This window comes from Lepidochelys kempii, chromosome 6 (assembly GCF_965140285.1).
Source record: "Lepidochelys kempii isolate rLepKem1 chromosome 6, rLepKem1.hap1, whole genome shotgun sequence".
Taxonomy (NCBI): Eukaryota; Metazoa; Chordata; order Testudines; family Cheloniidae; genus Lepidochelys; species Lepidochelys kempii.
The window spans coordinates 87,057,292-87,075,810 of NC_136385.1; the positions used below are offsets into that span (position 1 = coordinate 87,057,292).

Here is an 18,519-nt window from a genome sequence, read left to right on the forward strand (position 1 = left end):
GCAAGATTAAATCCACTTTTAAAAATCTCCTAAATAGACAAAAGAAAGAATCTGGTGTTCCTTCCACTTAAATTATTCCAAATGTTAAAATCAAAAAGACACACACTTCCTAATAGTACCAAACCATTATGAACAAAAATTAATTTCAACCCAATAATTCACAAACAGATAGCTACAAATGTAAGAGTAACTTCACCATTTAATAACTAGCTATAATATACTACAGTTAAAATCTTATTAAAAGCAAAAAGAGAATTTTTGGTAAGTGTAGAAATTCACATGTTTGCACTAAAAGTGTGATTGTGATTCCTTTCATGTTTTAGTTTTCATTGAATACTAAGATAAAAACTTTGTTTCAAGTAATACTACCTGACTAGTAGATAGGGCTGCTTAAATGGGACTGGCTGGATCAGGGGATTTAGTGAGATACTGGCCCTTTCACTTCTACGACAATGAGACCTTGTCTACACACAAAATTGGTACTGCTTTAACTATACCAAAATTAAAAGGACACAACCTTCTTTATGTGGATGCAGCTATACAGTACCAGTATATACATGGTTATATTAGCATAGTTTATTCCCACACAGCAAGGGGAACAAGTTATACCAGTACAGGGCACCTTTATACCAGTATAACTGCATCCACAATGTGATTTGTGGGGCTATAACTGTATCAGTTTTAAAAAAAAACAAAAAAAACACATCACTAACCAACGAAGTTATACTGGTACAAAAACTATATATAGACCAGGATTGATACATATTGCCATCCAGGTTAGCAATAACCAAAAGTCAGTACTAATTAACAGCTGTTCAATGGCCTACATGAAATAAGGTGTGGGGTCTTATTCTAGTGGACCTTACATAAACCGTCTCATCATAATTGCTACTAGTCAACAGAATAAAAAGAAGCATCCCAAAAATGTAAGTCATGGAAGTTGAGCTCCTTAGACATGGTACTTCCAGAACTGAAGTGAGGTATATTGAATGGCAATGGAGAAAGACTGAAGGCTGTATGAGTCCTGTGGAAAGAATCTGCTTTCCAGTGCTATCAATTACACTTTTCACAGGCACTGTATTAGCTTTATTATCAGGACTTCAGAAATTCACTTCTCCACAGTAAATGGAAGTTTTCCCAGGCAAGTGCCAGCAACTTCTGCAGAATCTAAAGTTTAAGAACATAAGAATAGCCATACTGGGTCGGACCAATGATCCATCTAGCTCAGTATTCTGTCTTCCAAAAGTGGCCAATGCTGGGTGTTTCAGGGGGAATGAACAGAACAGGTAATCATCAAGTGATCCAGTCCCTGTAGCTGATTCCCAACTTCTGGAAAACAGAGGTTACGGACACTTCAGAGCATGGCTTTGCATCACTGCCCATCCTGACTAACAGCCATTGATGGACCTATCCTCCATGAATTTATCTAGTTTTTTTTTAACCCTGTTACGGTCTTGGTGTACACAACACCCTCTGGCAAAGAGTTCTACAGGTTCACTGCACTGTGCAAAGAAATACTTCCTTTTGTGTTTGTTTTAAACCTGATGTCTATTAATTTCATTTGGTGACCTCTAGTTCTTATGATATGCAAAGAAGTAAATAACACTTCCTTATTTACTTTCTCCACACCAGTCCTCATTTTATAGACCTCTGTCATATCCCCCTCTTAGTCATCCCTTTTCCAAGCTGAAAAGTCCCAGTCTTATTAATTTCTCCTCATATGGAAGCTGTTCCATACCTCTAATCATTTTTGTTGCCCTTTTCTGTACCTTTTCCAACTCTAATAAATATATATATATTTTAGATGGGGCAACCAGATCTGGTCACTGTATTCAAGATGTGGGGCATATCATGGATTTATATAGAGGCAATATGGTATTTTCTGTCTTACTATCTATCACTTTCCTAATGATTCCCAATATTCTATTAGCTTTTTTGATTGCCACTGCACATTGAGTGGATGTTTTTAGAGAACTATCCACAATGACTCCAAGATCTCTTTCTTGAGTAGTAACAGCTAATTTAGACCCCATCATTTTATATTTATAGCTGTGATTATGTTTTCCAGTGTGCATTACTTTGCATTTATCAACACTGAATTTCATCTGCCATTTTGTTGCCCAGTCACCCAGCTTTGTGAGGTCCCTTTGTAACTCTCTACAATCAGTTTTGGACTTAACTATCTTCAGTAACTTTGTATCGTCTGCATATTTTGCCACCTGTTTCCCCCTTTTTCCCGATCATTTATGAGTATGTGGAACAGTACTGCTCCTTGTACAGATTCCTGGGGGACACCACTATTTATCTCTCTCCATTCTGAAAAGTGACCATTTATTCCTGCCCTTTGTTTCCTATCTTTTAACCAGTTACTGATCCATGAGAGGACCTTCCCTCTTATCTCATGACAGCTTATTTTGCTTAAGAGCATTTTGTGAGGGACCTTGTCAAAGGCTTTCTGAAAAATCTAAGTACACTATTAGTTTTCATTATATTAAAATAAAAGTTTCTAACCCTTAAGACTGCAAAGAATCTTCTAAATATGAGCAGAAAGTAAACTAATGGAATACGGTCTTCCTGACTCTACAGGCAAACAGCTTCAGTATCATTGCTGCTCCTAGTTTTGTAAAGCAGCAACAGAATGTAAATTGATATTTGTTTGTTTGCTATTCAGAATTCTTTGGACAGTTCTGAACTGAAAAGAATCACAGAAATGTACAGACGAAAGGGACCTCAAGACGCGGGACCAAGTAAACCCAGACAGGTGTTTGTCCAACCTCTTCTTAGAAATGTCCAGTGACAGGATTCCACAAACTCCCTTGGAAGGCTATTCCAGTACTTAATTATCCTTATAGTTAGAAAATTTTTCCTAATATCTCACCTAAACCTCCCTTGCTGCAAATTAAGACCATTACTGTTAATCCTACCTTAAGAGAACAATTAATCACAGTCCTCTTTATTATAACCCTTAACATATTTGAGGTTATCAGGTTCCCCACAGTCTTCTTTTCTCAAGACTAAACTTTCCCAGTTCATTTAACTTTTCCTTAAAGATCAGATATTGTGTATAATCCAATTTTATTAGATTGCATATGACATATATGTGTTTCACAAATACAAAAAGAAAAACATACACTATCTAAAACAACAGCAACATCGATATAATACATGAAAATATCAATCAGAACTTAGTAAAAACTCTTTTCCTTAGCACAATGTTAACAGGACAAAAATTGCCACTGATTTAATTACAACAGGGGATTGAGAAAATATTAAAACCATTACCTTTTAAGAAGGTGATAAAGATTCTTAAAAAAAAAAAAAAAACACACAAAAGAGGTGAAATCCAGCATGCTCTCAGAAGCTGGAAAATTCTGAAATTTAAAAGCTAATGACATAGATCTTCTAATGTTCCATATTTACGTGGGCAAAAATGAAGATGCAAAGAAACTTTTCTACCTTTAAGGACAACAGTTTCCATGGTTTGCAATCTTAACTGAGCATGCCTTACGTATAGGAGGATTTGATAACTCATTCAAATATGGTTCAAAAACAAGAGCTATCTTTCAAAGTAGAAAACCAAAAGGCAAACTTAGAATCATGAATAATAGCCAAATCTTCTTGTTGGATAATAACAGCCACTCTTTGTTTAAGTATAATGACAGGTTTCAGAGTAACAGCCGTGTTAGTCTGTATTCGCAAAAAGAAAAGGAGTACTTGTGGCACCTTAGAGACTAACCAATTTATTTGAGCATAAGCTTTCGTGAGCTACAGCTCACTTCATCGGATGCATACTGTGGAAACTGCAGAAGACATTATATATACAGAGACCATGAAACAATACCTCCTCCCACCCCACTCTCCTGCTGGTAACAGCTTATCTAAAGTGATCACTCTCCTTACAATGTGTATGATAATCAAGTTGGGCCATTTCCAGCACAAATCCAGGTTTTCTCACCCTCCGCCCCCTCACACACAAACTCACTCTTAGGAGAGTGGGGTGGGAGGACGTATTGTTTCATGGTCTCTGTGTATATAATGCCCTCTGCAGTTTCCACAGTATGCATCCGATGAAGTGAGTTGTAGCTCACGAAAGCTTATGCTCAAATAAATTGGTTAGTCTCTAAGGTGCCACAAGTACTCCTTTTCTTTGTTTAAGTAGTTGATTATGTTGATTAAAAGATATAGACAATAAGTGGGTAACAGAAAAACCCAACTTAGCTATAATAAAGGTCCTATACCAGGGAAATAAGGCGTACACAGGTTGCTCCTCCATCTCCTGAAGACAAAGATGGAGCAATCTATAATCTGGAAGAGTTCATATTTTAGAACAAAATATAAGAAAAGCAATACAAACTGTACTACTGACAGAAAAAACACCCACCTCAGCATGTAAAAACAAGATGGGGTAGAATTTGGGAGAATTAAAAGTCTCCTACAAAATTATTTTGAATGGATTTGAAATTTGGCCTTTAAATCAATCTTCTGCAATATTATTTTAGCATTAAAAATTCTTAGCGCTGGAGCTACTCTGTTCCCACCATATGAGAGGGTAAAACAGAGCATCCTTTGAGCAGAGCTAAGGACCTTTTGTTTTAAGTCTTTATAATAAGGGAACCAACAGCCCAAATGATAAACTTTCTCCCTAAATAAGTAAAAACAGAGACTTGTTTTACAAGGTAAGCATGATGGGCAGGGATGGTGTCCCTTACCTCTGGTTTGCCAGAAGCTGGGAATAGGTGATAGGGGATGGATCACTTGAGGATTACCTGTTCTGTTCATTCCCTCTGAAGCACTTGGCATTGGACACTGTCAGAAGACAGGATACTGGGCTAGATGGACCTTCGGTCTGATCCAGTATTGCCGTTCTTATGTGCCCTTCTATTTTCCACTCAATTTGCAGAGAGTCCTTCCCAAAAATCATGAGCTTGGTCTTATTATAATTGAGAACCAGGTCTTAAAATTTACAGTAAGAAGAAAAACAAGATATATTTATATAAAAATTACTTTACTGGTATAGCTTAGTTCCCCCTGGGAAAGGGAATAAGCTATACTGGTACACGGCACCTGTATATCATAGAACTGAGTCCAAATTAAGGATGGTACCAGTATAATTATTTTGGTTAAAAAGAAAAACTGTACCCCTAACTGAAAGAGTTATATGGATACAAAAGAGGTGTTTAGCAGAAAATTACTTTAAAAAAAAAATTCTTTGGGCCTTTGAGGCAAAAAATGGTCACAAACTGTTTTCCTTTGCAGGTCACCGTTAAGATTTTTCTGGAGTGAACCTTTGTGGAATACCAGCAATTGATTTTTCCTGCAACCCACCATTATTTGGATACATATAATGCTTACCAGCATACACAAAATCTCAGAAATGTAGGACTGAAAGGGAACTCAAGAAGTTATCTAGTTCAGCCCCCTGAGGCAAGACCAAGTATACCTAAACCATCCCTGACTGGTGTTTGTCTAACCTGTTCTTAAAAAACTCCAATGATGAGATTCCACAATCTCCCTTGAAATCTTATTCCAGTGCTTAACTATACACATAGTTTTCAAGTATTTCCTAATATCCAACCTAAATCTCCCTTGCTGCAGATTGAGCTGTTTACTTCCTGTCCTACCTCCAGTGGACATGGAGAACAACTGATCTGCAACCTATTTATGGCATCCCTTAACATATCTGAAGGCCATCAGGTCCCCATTCGATATTCTGTTCTTAGGTCTAAACATGGCCACTTTTTGTAACCCTTCCTGTAGGTCGGGTTATCTAAACCTTTTAACATTTTTGTAGCTCTCCTCTGGACTCTCTCCAGTTTATCCACATCTTTATGAAGTGTGGCACCCAGAACTGGACATGATACTCCAGCTGAGGCCTCACCAGCGCCAAGCAGAGCAGGACAATTACCTTCTTTGTCTTACATATGACACTCCTGTTAATACACTCCAGAATGACATTAGCCTTTTTCTCACTAGTATCACATTGTTGACTCATATTCTATTTGTGATCCACTATAACCTCCTTATCCTTTTCAGCAGTTCTACCACCTAGCCAGTTTTTTCCCCATTTTGTAGTTGTGCATTTGATTTTTTTCTTCCTAAGCAAAGGACTTTGCACTCGTCTTTATTGAATTTCATCTGGTTGATTTCAGACCAATTCTCCAATTTGTCAAAGTTGTCATGAATTCTAATCATGTCCTCCAAAGTGCTTGCAATCCATACCAGCTTGGTATCATCTGAAAATTTTATAAGCATATTTTTCATTGCCTTATCCAAGTCATTAATGAAAATACTGAACAGTAACAGATCCAGGACTGACCCCTGTGGTACCACACTAAATATGCCCTTCCAGTTTGATAGTGAACCATTGATAACCAGTCAGTTTCAACCTGCTCCTGATTGATAAGGGTATGAACAGCATCAGAGGCAAGCACTGCAGCTATTCACTTAGGAAGAGGACACAACACCAGAGTCTGGGAGGTCAAAAGTAGTGATAAAAGTAGAGCAGCAAACACATACATATGAAGTAGTAGCCAGGAGGCTCTGGGATGGGATGAGAGAAAAACAGGAGAGCAAAGAGATTCTGCTTCTCTCTTGCAGCAGGTTCTATAATTATCAGACACCGGCTACCTAGAGGCAGACACAAAAGATGGAACACCAATCAGGATGTAGGGGCAGCACTCTGGTAAGATTCCCAGCATCCTCATACTTCCCAGAAGCTAGGGGAAGAGGAAAAGGGAACTGACTTCTCACCTGGATAGTGTGGCTCACTCATTTTACCTATCTTTGGCTACTACAGTTGCATCCTCTGTCTATTAGGTACTTCATAAAACTTCCATGTGAGAAAATAAATGAGACACAAAGATTGAGGAGATAAGTTAGAAAAGAACAGCACTGCTCTCTCTTCCATATAACAATTATTCTTATGTATACAGAATTCATTTTCTGGGAATCTACAGTAAATTCTATTAAATCAGTTTAGAAGAGACATTGGAGGTTGGCCACTTCCAGTCTATGAGCAGCAAAGCTTTAAAAATAAAATAGCTTAAGAGTCGAAAGTCCCAATCCAGCAGAGTACTTTGGGACTACTGAAGTACTTAAAGTTATACAGGTGCTTCCAGGTCCTAATTCAGCAAGCTACTTAACAGCCAAAAACACAACAGCTTACATTTTAAGACAACCAGAGTTCAAAATTCTGCAGTGTTCTAATCTGTTGTGTGAACTCCAGCCTTAGCAAAAGTGAATAAAGAATTAACATTACAAATACTGTTTTGTAAAAGGTATACATATTCATCTACTATATATTTGTCTATACATGTAGCTAATGATTGTGAACCATAAATTAAACATCTGTTCACATTTTAAAGAAGTCACCAATTTGGAGGAAATTACTCTCCACAGAACACGAGATGAGAGAAAGTTCTGCAATAGCTGGGGGAAGGCAACAGTATCCTCCCTCCTCTCAAATCTAATGGCTAAGCAGCAGTTCTGCAGAAAAGGACCTGGAATTTACAGTGGAAGAGAAGCTGGATATGAGTCAGCAGTGTGTCCTTGTTGACAAGAAGGGCAAGGGCATATTGGGCTGTATTAGTAGGAGTTTTGCCAGCAGATTGAGGGAAGTGATTGTTCCCCTCTATTCGGCACTGGTGAGGCCACACCTGGAGTACTGCGTCCAGTTTTGGTCCCCCCACTACAGAAGGGATGTGGACAAATTGGAGAGAGTCCAGCGGAGGGCAACAAAAATTATTAGGGGGCTGGAGCACATGACTTACGAGGAGAGACTGAGGGAACTGGGGTTATTGAGTCTACAGAAGAGAAGAATGAGGGGAGATTTGATAGCAGCCTTCTACTACCTGAAGGAGGGTTCCAAAGAGGATGGAGCTAGGCTGTTCTCAGTGGTGGCAGATGACAGAACAAGGAGCAATGGTCTCAAGTTGAAGCGGGGGAGGTCTAGGTTGGATATCAGGAAACAAAATTTCATTAGGAGGGTGGTGAAGCACTGGAATGGGTTACCTAGGGAGGTGGTGGAATCTCCATCCTTAGAGGTTTTTAAGGCCCGGCTTAAGAAAGCCCTGGGCTGGGATGATTTTGTGGGTGTTGGTCCTGCTTTGAGCAGGGGATTGGACTGGATGACCTCCTCAGGTCCTTTCCAACCCTAATATTCTATGATTCTATTATTCTATGATTCTAAGTCTTGGAACCACTTTGTGGCCAATGCAACAGCAACTGCTGTTTCTAGTGCAACCCTCTCTATGAGGGTTGCAGGGATGGCTGATGGATCTGCAACTACATGGAAAAGGCAAATTTTCAGACTTATCAATGGGATCTACTCATACAGTTCCTGCCTCTTGACAGACCAATCAAGAATTCCTGTTAGCCTATTTTTCAGAGAAAAACAAAACCGCCATCCAGATTTTCAAAGGGTTGGACATTAGTTAATAACGGGGCATAGAACCTTTCACTTCCAGGCCACAGATTTAAATCCTCCATAGTTCAATAGTGCCTAAAAGACACTTTTGTCCCATAGCTATTTGGTGGCCTATGTGAAGTTAGCCTAGATCCCAGTGGACAGGTACATACAATCACATAACACAAACCACAATTGGCCACTGTTGCCAGTTTAAGCAGAGTGCCAATTAATGAATAGGCTTAGAAAACAAACTATGTTCTCATTGTATATAAATGGTCCTTTCTCCCCCATCCCTCCAGATCATGGTTGATCATATTGGCTGCATGATGACAGAAAGCCTTCACACCATTTCTACTGTTCTAAGAATAATCTTTAAAAGAAAAAAAAAAAAGATATAAACCTCATGCTTCAGGGCACAAGCCAATCCCTGGGAGAGCTTAGAAAGAAACTTTACCGCTGGGCAGGTTACTTCATAATTATCCACTAATTTCTTGACTGTTGTTCTGATATTGGTCAGTGTCAAAGACAGGATATTGGACTAGACAGACCTCTGATCTGATTAGATATGGCAATACAGATCTTCCTAACAGAGAACTTAATTTACCAGTGCTATTAATCTAGCACTTTTCAAAAGCACTACTTTCACTTAAGCCTTAGTCTGTTGGATATCTGCACTCTAGCATTGTTTGCCTAAGGTCAGCAAGCAATCATTCTTTCTGTAATCTAGTGACCAGATAGAATATAAAATTTATTCCCCCTTGATAATGGACAGCTGTTCTATGCAAGTCTTTCCCTTTACTCCCTTCCCCACTCATTCTAGTAACCCTTCTATCTAATTTTGGTTTAGGGGTGTTTATTATAAATTAAGTTATATTGTTATTGTTGTACAGTATCCCATGTGCCTCAATGGGCAAGGTGAGGGCACTGTATAAATTACATTTGAGAAAAACTAAGAAGAACTAAAATGCAGGTTGCACAACAATTTCACCACCCAAATCAGTGCCAATGGCCCTATAGATTTATGATGACTTATAGACTACCGATTTATTCACCCCAGCAAAGGAGGCCACTATATTGTTTGTAATACCAAAGTCTCAGAAGTCTCGTGCTTAATTACAATCAATTAAATATTAAAACTGTACCTTGGACCCAACCCTACCTCACTGAATTTAGCAGCATAACTCCTAGGATCAGATCCTCAAAGGTATATTGGCTCCTAGCTTCCACTGAAAACAGGAACAGGCCACGTAGCTCAGTGGACTGTGTTGAACTACAGAATAGTACGTTTTATTTTGGTTGCAGTTTGGTCCAGGGTGCACAATGCTATTTCCAGCAGCATGTCACTCTTGCCATAAAGTTCCAAGTTTCAAGCATCATACCAGGACTCAGAATTCAGTAAACTGGTTAGATACATATCCTGTATAAGTACTGACACCACAAGGCAGAACTAAATGGATCTAGTACTGTGAGAGATGTCACCCTTTAGGTGAGAAGTTAAACAAAAGACCTTCCTCTGGTAAAGTGCAAGATGGAAATTTAAGATCCCAGAATATTTTTCCAGAGAAACTGGGGATAATCCCAGTGTCCTGGCCAACGTTTTCCTTCTGTCTCAGTGAGACATACAGGTTGTTAATGTTTTAGTTCACAACTTTATATCTTAATTCATTACTTTTAGCAGTAAATATTATTCTAGTTTTAAACATTTCTTTCACTAAAACTGGAACAGAATTTAAACAACAGGAAGAAGAAACTAAATTGCTTTGAAAATATGAAGATTTCAGATCCCAAACAGTTTTAGAAGATAACAGAATTACAGGCAGCACTGGTAGCAATGCCTATAGTTAAAGTTACCTAACATTTTCCATAATGGTTTATAATTTTGCCCAGCTTGAATTGTCTGGGCAGAAATTTTATATGCTGGGTATCTGCCTCAGACTGGATTTTTTGAAAGCTTCAGCAAAAATGGTGGTCTTTTCAGCAATTATGTTAGCAGAAAAATTGTAAAAATGTTTTGCTCATTTACAAAATTCTTAATATTATTTAGCTGAGAACCCTATGTGCCTCCCTGCTTTAGAACGAGGACTTAAAATTTGGAGGAGAGGGCCCCCTCCTGTATCCACCAAAACACATAGCTGCCTTTTGACATCCCCCTAAAAATCTGCCTAAATTTGGCCAATTTATAAGCGCTGAAAAACTGCAGTTTGCACATGCTCAGTAGAAGCTCATTTGTTTGGCAGCTAAATTCTCTACAAATTCATAGATTCTGTCTGCAGTGAGCATGCTCCATTCCTTTGCAGCTCCTACATGCCAGATGACACATATCACTCCTGGAAAATGATTATGCATACTCCATTCAGAGGCTTGCAGGGACAGAGCAGGACTTTCCCTGCAATTTCTCTTCCTGGCTGCTGGAGACTGCTGTGGTGCTAGACAAAGTAACCAACAGCAGGGAGACAGTCTCTCCTGAACTCTCAGTGTTTCTCCTGTGGCACCATGGCAGTGAGGAGGAGGAAGCAGCCTGACTCAAATGCAAAGGGATGAGGAGCAGAGGGGAAGACATGGACAGGCTGGAAGCTATAGGAGCCAGAGTGGAGGAGGAAGAGAACGGAAAAGAGGCAGAAGGGTCTGTAATAACTAGAGCATACTTCAGAACCTGCAGTTGGACCCAGGATTCTTGAGTCTCAATGTTCTTGTGCTTCCTCCTAGGAAACAGCAGTGAAATCCACTGACAGTGTCTTTCTTACCCCCCACCCCAACATACTCTCTTACTCTCAGTGACAAAAAAAGTATGATTTGATTACAGGTTGACTGTGGCCACATTTCTTTTTATTAAAATAGATCAAAGCAATATAGGTCAAAAAAGATCTTGTTTAGTAAATTTCTGTTTTGTCTGAAAACCGTATTTTCAATAAGAGTTTAGGCTTCAGGCTAAATTTCAAAGCTACACAAGAGGATAAATACACATAAATAATATTACAATTAATAAAAAGATTTATACATAACATGGACTTCTACACTTAACCCCCCCATACAATACTATGAAAGTATAGGCCAAAATCAAATTAACAGTCAACTGCGGTAAAAGGGGAATAACTTATGGCTTGTCCCCCGTCTCTTTATACTGTTTAATTATATGGCTCCAAACAGAGAGATACTTTAGCAGTAACTTGATTTTTGCACTTTATTTGCCATGCATTTTAAAGAGCTAAATTTTGATCTCCAATATAAGCCATGCAGGACTACTATTCTAGCCTATCAGCCTCAGTGCATGTATAATAGTTAAATTTTACAAAATACACAATTCATGCTCATATGTTTAAGAGTAGACAAACCTGAACGGCTTAGGTCTTAGTGGAAACAGACCTTTTACCTAAAATTTTTCTTGCCAGCCTTTAATTCAATCTTTTTATTGGTCATTTTAAAAGATTACATTAATTTGAGGAGTTTTGCTCAAATCTGAGTGTATTTTGTAGTTCCACATTCTAATTCATGCACCAGCGTTAATAAAAAAAACAAGCATATTTTAGTCATTCACCTTTGTATTAAAAATGAATGAAAATTCTCCTAAAGGATTAAAATTCAGATAAAATGTAACACTTACTGAGGCAAATCCAATTATTCAGAGACAAACTTATATTGCAATTTGATCAGAACAATAGCACTATATTTCAATTTATTCTCAAAGTGACATGAACAAATATTTTACAGGAGTGCACTATCCTCTAAACGGAAATGTGAAAAAGACTCCAAATTTCATCCTGTGAAGAAACAAGGCAGCAAACTTTGTAGTTGCATTAACCAAGTATGCATCTACTTTTCAACCGAACATTTTCCTTTAACATGCTCACTAGGTGTCAAAAGAAACAAATGGAAATGTGTGAAAGGGTAATTGATGATTAACATTATATTTAGCAAGGTGAGAACTGGCCTTATTCGATTTGATAGAAAGTGTTGCCAACTTCTTCTCACATGGGCCTCTCACATGTCCACTTTCAAAAAGGACATTCTGTTGGTGATCACAAGCACTTTGCTAGAAAGTGTCCACCTCAGATAGGAATATTCTACAATGACTTCAGATCAAGATACCAGATTATTGGTACACACTGGGCTATAGCCAACATGTTAGAACCCCTAACTAGACAAAGGTAGTCCCCAAGGCAAAGCAAGGGGACACTAAACCCTACAAAAGACTAACCATGAGGAAGGAAGGAAGGAAGGAAGGAAGGAAGGAAGGAAGAAAGAAAGAAAGAAAGAAAGAAAGAAAGAAAGAAAGAAAGAAAGAAAGAAAGAAAGAAAGAAAGAAAGAAAGAAAGAAAGAAAGAAAGAAAGAAAGAAAGAAAGAAAGAAAGAAAGAAAGAAAGAAAGAAAGAAAGAAAGAAAGAAAGAAAGAAAGGACATTCTCTTGCACCAACCACCTCCTGAAGTTGTATTCTGATCTCTTTCTTGAGCCAGACATCCAGAGAAGGTGGAGTGAAAATCTCTGACCATCAGCTAAGCCAAGCCTAAAGTCTAAAACTAAGAGACAAAGGAGACCAATCAGCGCCCCACACAAAACAAGCTCAAATTATTTGCAACATCAGAACTTAGTGCTCAACTAAGACTAATGATGTGATGTAAAAACATAAGAAGATGAGAACTGCCATACTGGATCAGACCAAAGGTCCATCTAGCCCAGTATCCTTTCTTCTGACAGTGGCTAATGACAGGTGCCCCAGAGGGAATGAACAGAACAGGTAATCATCAAGTGAACCATCCCCTGTTGCCTATTCCCAGCTTCTGGCAAACAGAGGCTAGGGACACCATCCCTACCCATCCTGGTTAATAGCCATTGATGGACCTATCCTCCATTAATTTATCTAGTTCTTTTTTGAACCCTGTTATAGTCTTGGCCTTCACAACATCCTCTGGCAAGGAGTTCCACAGGTTGACTGTGTGTTGTGTGAAAAAAAACGTCCTTTTGTTTGTTTTAAACCTGCTGCCTATTAATTTAATTTGGTGACCCCTTGTTCTTATGTTATGAGAAAGAGTAAACAACACCAATTTCTCCACACCAGTCATGATTTTATAGACCTCTATCATATCCCCTCTTAGTGGTCTCTTTTCCAAGCTGAAAAGCCCCAGTCTTATTAATCTCTCCTCATAAAGCAGCAGTTCCATACCTTTGTCTTATTATCTATCCCTTTCGTAATGATTCCCAACATTCTGTTCACTTTTTTGACTGCTGCTGAACATTGAGTGGATGTTTTCAGAGAACTATCCACAATGACTCCAAGATCTCTTTCTTGAGTGGTAACAGCTAATTTAGATCCCATCATTTTATATGTATAGCTGGGATTGTGTTTTCCAACGTGACTTACTTTGCATTTATCAACACTGAATTTCATCTGCCATTTTGTTGCCCAGTCACCCAGTTTTGAGAGATTCTTTTGTAGCTCTTCGCAGTCTGCCTGGGACTTAACTATCTTGAGTAGTTTTGTATCATCTGCAAATTTTGCCACCTCACTGTTTACACTTTTTCCAGATCATTTATGAATATATTAAATAGGACTGGGCCCACTACATACCTTTGGGTAGAGGTAGAGCTTCTGAAAGTACATCTACACTATACCAGCTTAGGTACATCACCCTAGCTGTGCCGGCATAATCCCCTAGCATAGATTCAGTCTACACTGACAGAGGGGTTTTTCATATAGGAGCAGGAACATCATCTCCCTGAATAATGTGTTGATGGAAGCATTCTTCCATTGACATAACTACCCCCACACTGAGGTTAGGCCAGCATAGCTACATCAGTCAGGGGTTTAGAGCAGGCCCAAGAAGATGACAATGTGAGAGTGCTTATATGGCAAAATCAAAAACATCTGAATTTGCCAACATTCCACTGGAGCACATGGACTTGAATTTTAATTATTTGATTAAAATTCTATTTCCACTACATAGTACAACTATTTCCGTATCTGTACTGCCATGGAAGAAAGGCAAAGTCAGGAATCACATGAAAGGGCGGGCCTCCAATAAATATGCAGATCCTATCCCCTCTAACATACACAGGGTTTTGCCATGGATCTGAGGGCATCCACAGGCTACTGTGTCATGCTGTCTGACTATTTCATGGCCTGGCGAAGCTTGCCTTGCCCCCAACAGGACAAAGGCCCAATCCAGCAAAAATGTATGCATATGCTTAAATTTACACTGTGAGTATTCCCATCCGGGGAACTATTCAGTGTGTAAATTTAAGCATATGGAAATTTTGCAGGATTGGGACTTAAATGAAAACTTTATGACTTGAAATTAAGAACATTTCCTGGTCCCTTCAGAAAAACAATGTACTGTAAGGGAAAATTCAACCCAACTAACACACTTATAGCTAACTATAAACTAATGGATTCAAAAATGAAAGTGATCACATCTGAGAAAATTACCTTTAAAATTCAGGATTTCTCCAAACCCTTAATAGTAGTGGTCTCACCCCTCATTCCCCTAACTAAAAGCTTCTGTAACTCATACAAAGATAGTACCAAAAAGAAGCACTGTTAGCAGCACATAACATGTTCGTATATACAGTATGAGCAGAAACAGCTTAAAAAACCTATAGGAAAATACGTGCACCCTGGAATGACCAAATATTATATCCCTCTCTCACCATTCCTCACTTTTCTGTGCATGTTCCTGTAACAAACTAATGCTTTTGGAATGGAAGTGTTTTTTGTCTACCAATTACACAACTTGAACAACCCAGCTTAAATTGCTTATTTCTCTTTCTAAAATTTTGCCACTTATGGGGTACAAAAATACCATTTGGTGACTTCCACACAACTTCACTCCAGAAGCCTTATCAAAAAAGTCTTTGAGGAAACTTTTAGCAGTCATTCATAATGTTCCCTAGTTGATAATTACATCTCACTCCAAAAGTTTGTAAATCTGTTACCCAGTACATCAACAAACAGTTTCTCACCAATGTTTATATCATTTTTCCACTCAAAAATCATGATAATTTGCAAAAATTTTCCTGTGTTCCATTCAAGTAACCTCTGATCACACAGAACGTTTTCTGGACATCAATGGATGTCAAACCACCCAAACTCCAGCCTACTCCGTGCACTGCAGTGGCCTTCCTGGACAGAGGGCTGAATGGAAATTCCTTCAAAACACATCAATGTTACTTCAGGATCAATAGGACCGCTCTGGAAAAAAATGCCAACGGGCTGGATGTGCTGCCTCCAGCAATCACAGTAACTGCCAAGACAAGGAATTAGAAACTGATCCCAGGAATCCAACCCTAGCCACTAGTAACACAATAAACACCATTAATCACATAGCTAGCAAGAGACATTGTACTTGTCCTACAAATAACTTGTTAAAGAATTCATAACCCCAAGTTTTGTAAAAATAAATAAATGAAGTAAATAATAAAAATAGATATACAATAACACATATTTAATGAATAATATGTATAAAATATGTTTACCTTGCACCATTATTTCTAACTACTTCCACTGTTTCACCAACAAAATATCGATCTTTGACATAAGCAAAGATTTCATCACAGATTTCATGAAGTCGTGAGCGATGGGTAAGGGTGGCCAAATACAGAACTGGAACTATGAGTGCCTCTGGAAAACTCTGGAGATTAAGTCTGGCTTTCTTTTCTGATTCCAGTGCTTCCTGATATGTGAGTCCAGGTTTACCTGTCACAGCACAGCTCCATACAAGGCTGTTACACAGAATGGTGCGTTCAAAAAAGTCACTATAATGAAGAAAAAAAGAAAAAGAGTGAATAGAATTCTAGCTAACACCTACAGATTATTCACAGTTAATATGGTGTCACATGTTTTTGACCAACTAAGTGAAAAACACTCTTTACGTGTCTAAAATTTAAACACTGCACTGCTTCTGTTCAAGTTGTAGATTGTAGTATCTCCAGACTTAAATTACAGTAATCACAGTATATATAGAACACATTATTATTGGCTCTCACTTCATGATGGAACACTTAGAGTCATTTTGCCACTTCTGTTCAACTCAATTTTTCAGTGCTTGATAAATCTACTATTGTAGGGCCAAAACCTGTTCTCCCTACAGTCTACATCAGGGGTCTCAAACACGCAGCAAGCGGGGTTATTTTCTGTGGCCTGCCAGCTCCCTGCCCCCCTGCGTTTACCTAGAGCAGCTCTGGCCCTGCGAGCACCGGAGGCAGGGCAGGCTCCCCATCTGCCTACCCTGGCCACGCACCGCTCCGGGAAGTGGCCAGGACCTGGGGGAGGAACAGGGGGCACAGGGTTCTGTGTGTTGCCGTGGCCACTCCTCCAGGTACCTCCCCCGAAGCTCCCATTGGCCGTGGTTCAGGGAAGGTGTTGGAATGGGGGCAGGGCAGGGGCGGAAAGAGGCAGGGCAGGGACGGGGCCTCATGGAAGGGGTGGAGTGGGGCCAGGGCTGGGGCAGCAGGGTGGGGGGACATGGTCAGTGGTGCGGCCCTCGGGCCAATGTACTAGTCCTCATGTGGCCCTCGCGGTCATTTGCGTTTGAGACCTCTGGTCTACATGCAGCAAAACTCTCCCTCTGATTTTAACTGGGCAGTGTCAGGCCCTTGGGCCCTGCAAAAAAGCGCACATACACAAGTAATTTTATATATCAGAGTAGTCCCACTGAGTTCAATGAGACTACTCATGGGTTTAAATTTAACACCACCATTGTATGTATATGCTTACAAAATCAGCATCTAAAATTGTACAAGTACAAAACAGTCTTGCAATTTTTTTCTTTTTAAATGGTTTTACTTCATTTAAGTTCCACTTTGCTTTTCAGCAGTCAAAACACTTGAGTGCTTTTGAGTGTTCTGGCCCATCAATGGGGTAGTTAAAAAATAACACCAAGCACTTCTTTGAAATAGTTTTTGTTCTTTCACTGTTTGCATTGCTCTTATAAAAGCATTAAAATATTTTTTCTGCAGATTCTTCCCATCCCCCTTTTCAATTTGGCAAATATTGATTTTTCTTCCCCTCTTGTGTTCCAATTAATACTGAAATTACCATGGTTATTCTTGTTTACTTCCTGTTTAGTACACCAGCATAATTTCTACAGTATTGATTATTCAACAGCTGTTGCAGGGTGAGCCCATCACAACATTTTTTGATGAACCTGGCAAAAATAGTGGTTTGTTAAATTCATTTCTAGATGAAATAGTTGATTTTTTTTAAGTTAATGTAGAATCAAAGCCATTTAGTAGATTATAGTTGTTAAAATACATCACATATTGTTGATCAACTAACAGTCTGATAGTGTACCTTTAAATATGCATTCCTTAATGCAGTGTTTCCTAAACATTTAAAAGCTGAGGACCACTTCAGCATAATGAAACCAATCATTGCCGCCTGCCCTGCCCCCCTCCTGCAACCTTACCATGTGTTGTTATACATTAAAACACACAACAAATTTAACATCTTCTGTGTCATTCCAGCTAATCTATCATGCCCCATCCCCCCCCCCGGGGGGGGGGTGCAGGAGAGAGAGGGTCAACTCCATACTTTGGGATACACTGGTATACATCTTCATAATGTGATTGGTTGTTTTTTTTTTTAATGCTTTGATGAGGAGTGAAACAGTTAACAAGGATGACATTTAAAGTATTATCATTGTCATCTGAGTTAGCACCCAATGAAGTGAATGGGGCAGCTCACACCTAAGAGCTATTGTTTTAGGCTCTTTACACACTCAGGCAGACATCTGTGGATCATTTACATTTGCTTCACCTTTTCAAAGCTTGCATTGCAACCTTGTCTAACAGCTAGACACAAACACTGTGTACATGAAAGCTGAGACTCTACAGGACAATTGAGAGTCTGGCCATGTCTCCCAGCTAGTCCTCCACATGCCTTCAAAATGGGAGCTTTCCACACATTAGGAAAAGTTCCTTAAAAGAACACCAATTTCTCTACTTTGTGCAGCATCTTTGGCCCCAATTCTGCAAAAACTAATGCATGCACTTAATTTACACACTAGGAGTAGTCTTCAATGCATATAGTTGAATATTTACTAAATCTTTGCAGGGCTGGGGCCTTTGTGTATAGTCCCACTATTTCCCTGTCAATCACCTACTTCTTCCTTTGCTAAGG

General features: G+C 39.0%; 1 protein-coding gene across 8 annotated transcripts in view; it reads right to left on the reverse strand.

The window, feature by feature from the left end:
* BAZ1A (bromodomain adjacent to zinc finger domain 1A) overlaps positions 1–18,519 on the reverse strand; it is a 115,961-nt gene that overhangs the window by 89,808 nt on the left and 7,634 nt on the right. For all 8 annotated transcript variants that reach the window (XM_073349002.2, XM_073349005.2, XM_073349004.2 and 5 more), the window contains one exon: positions 15,876–16,154. In XM_073349002.2, the coding sequence (XP_073205103.2) occupies positions 15,876–16,154 (279 nt within the window). The remainder of the gene's footprint in view (positions 1–15,875; positions 16,155–18,519) is intronic.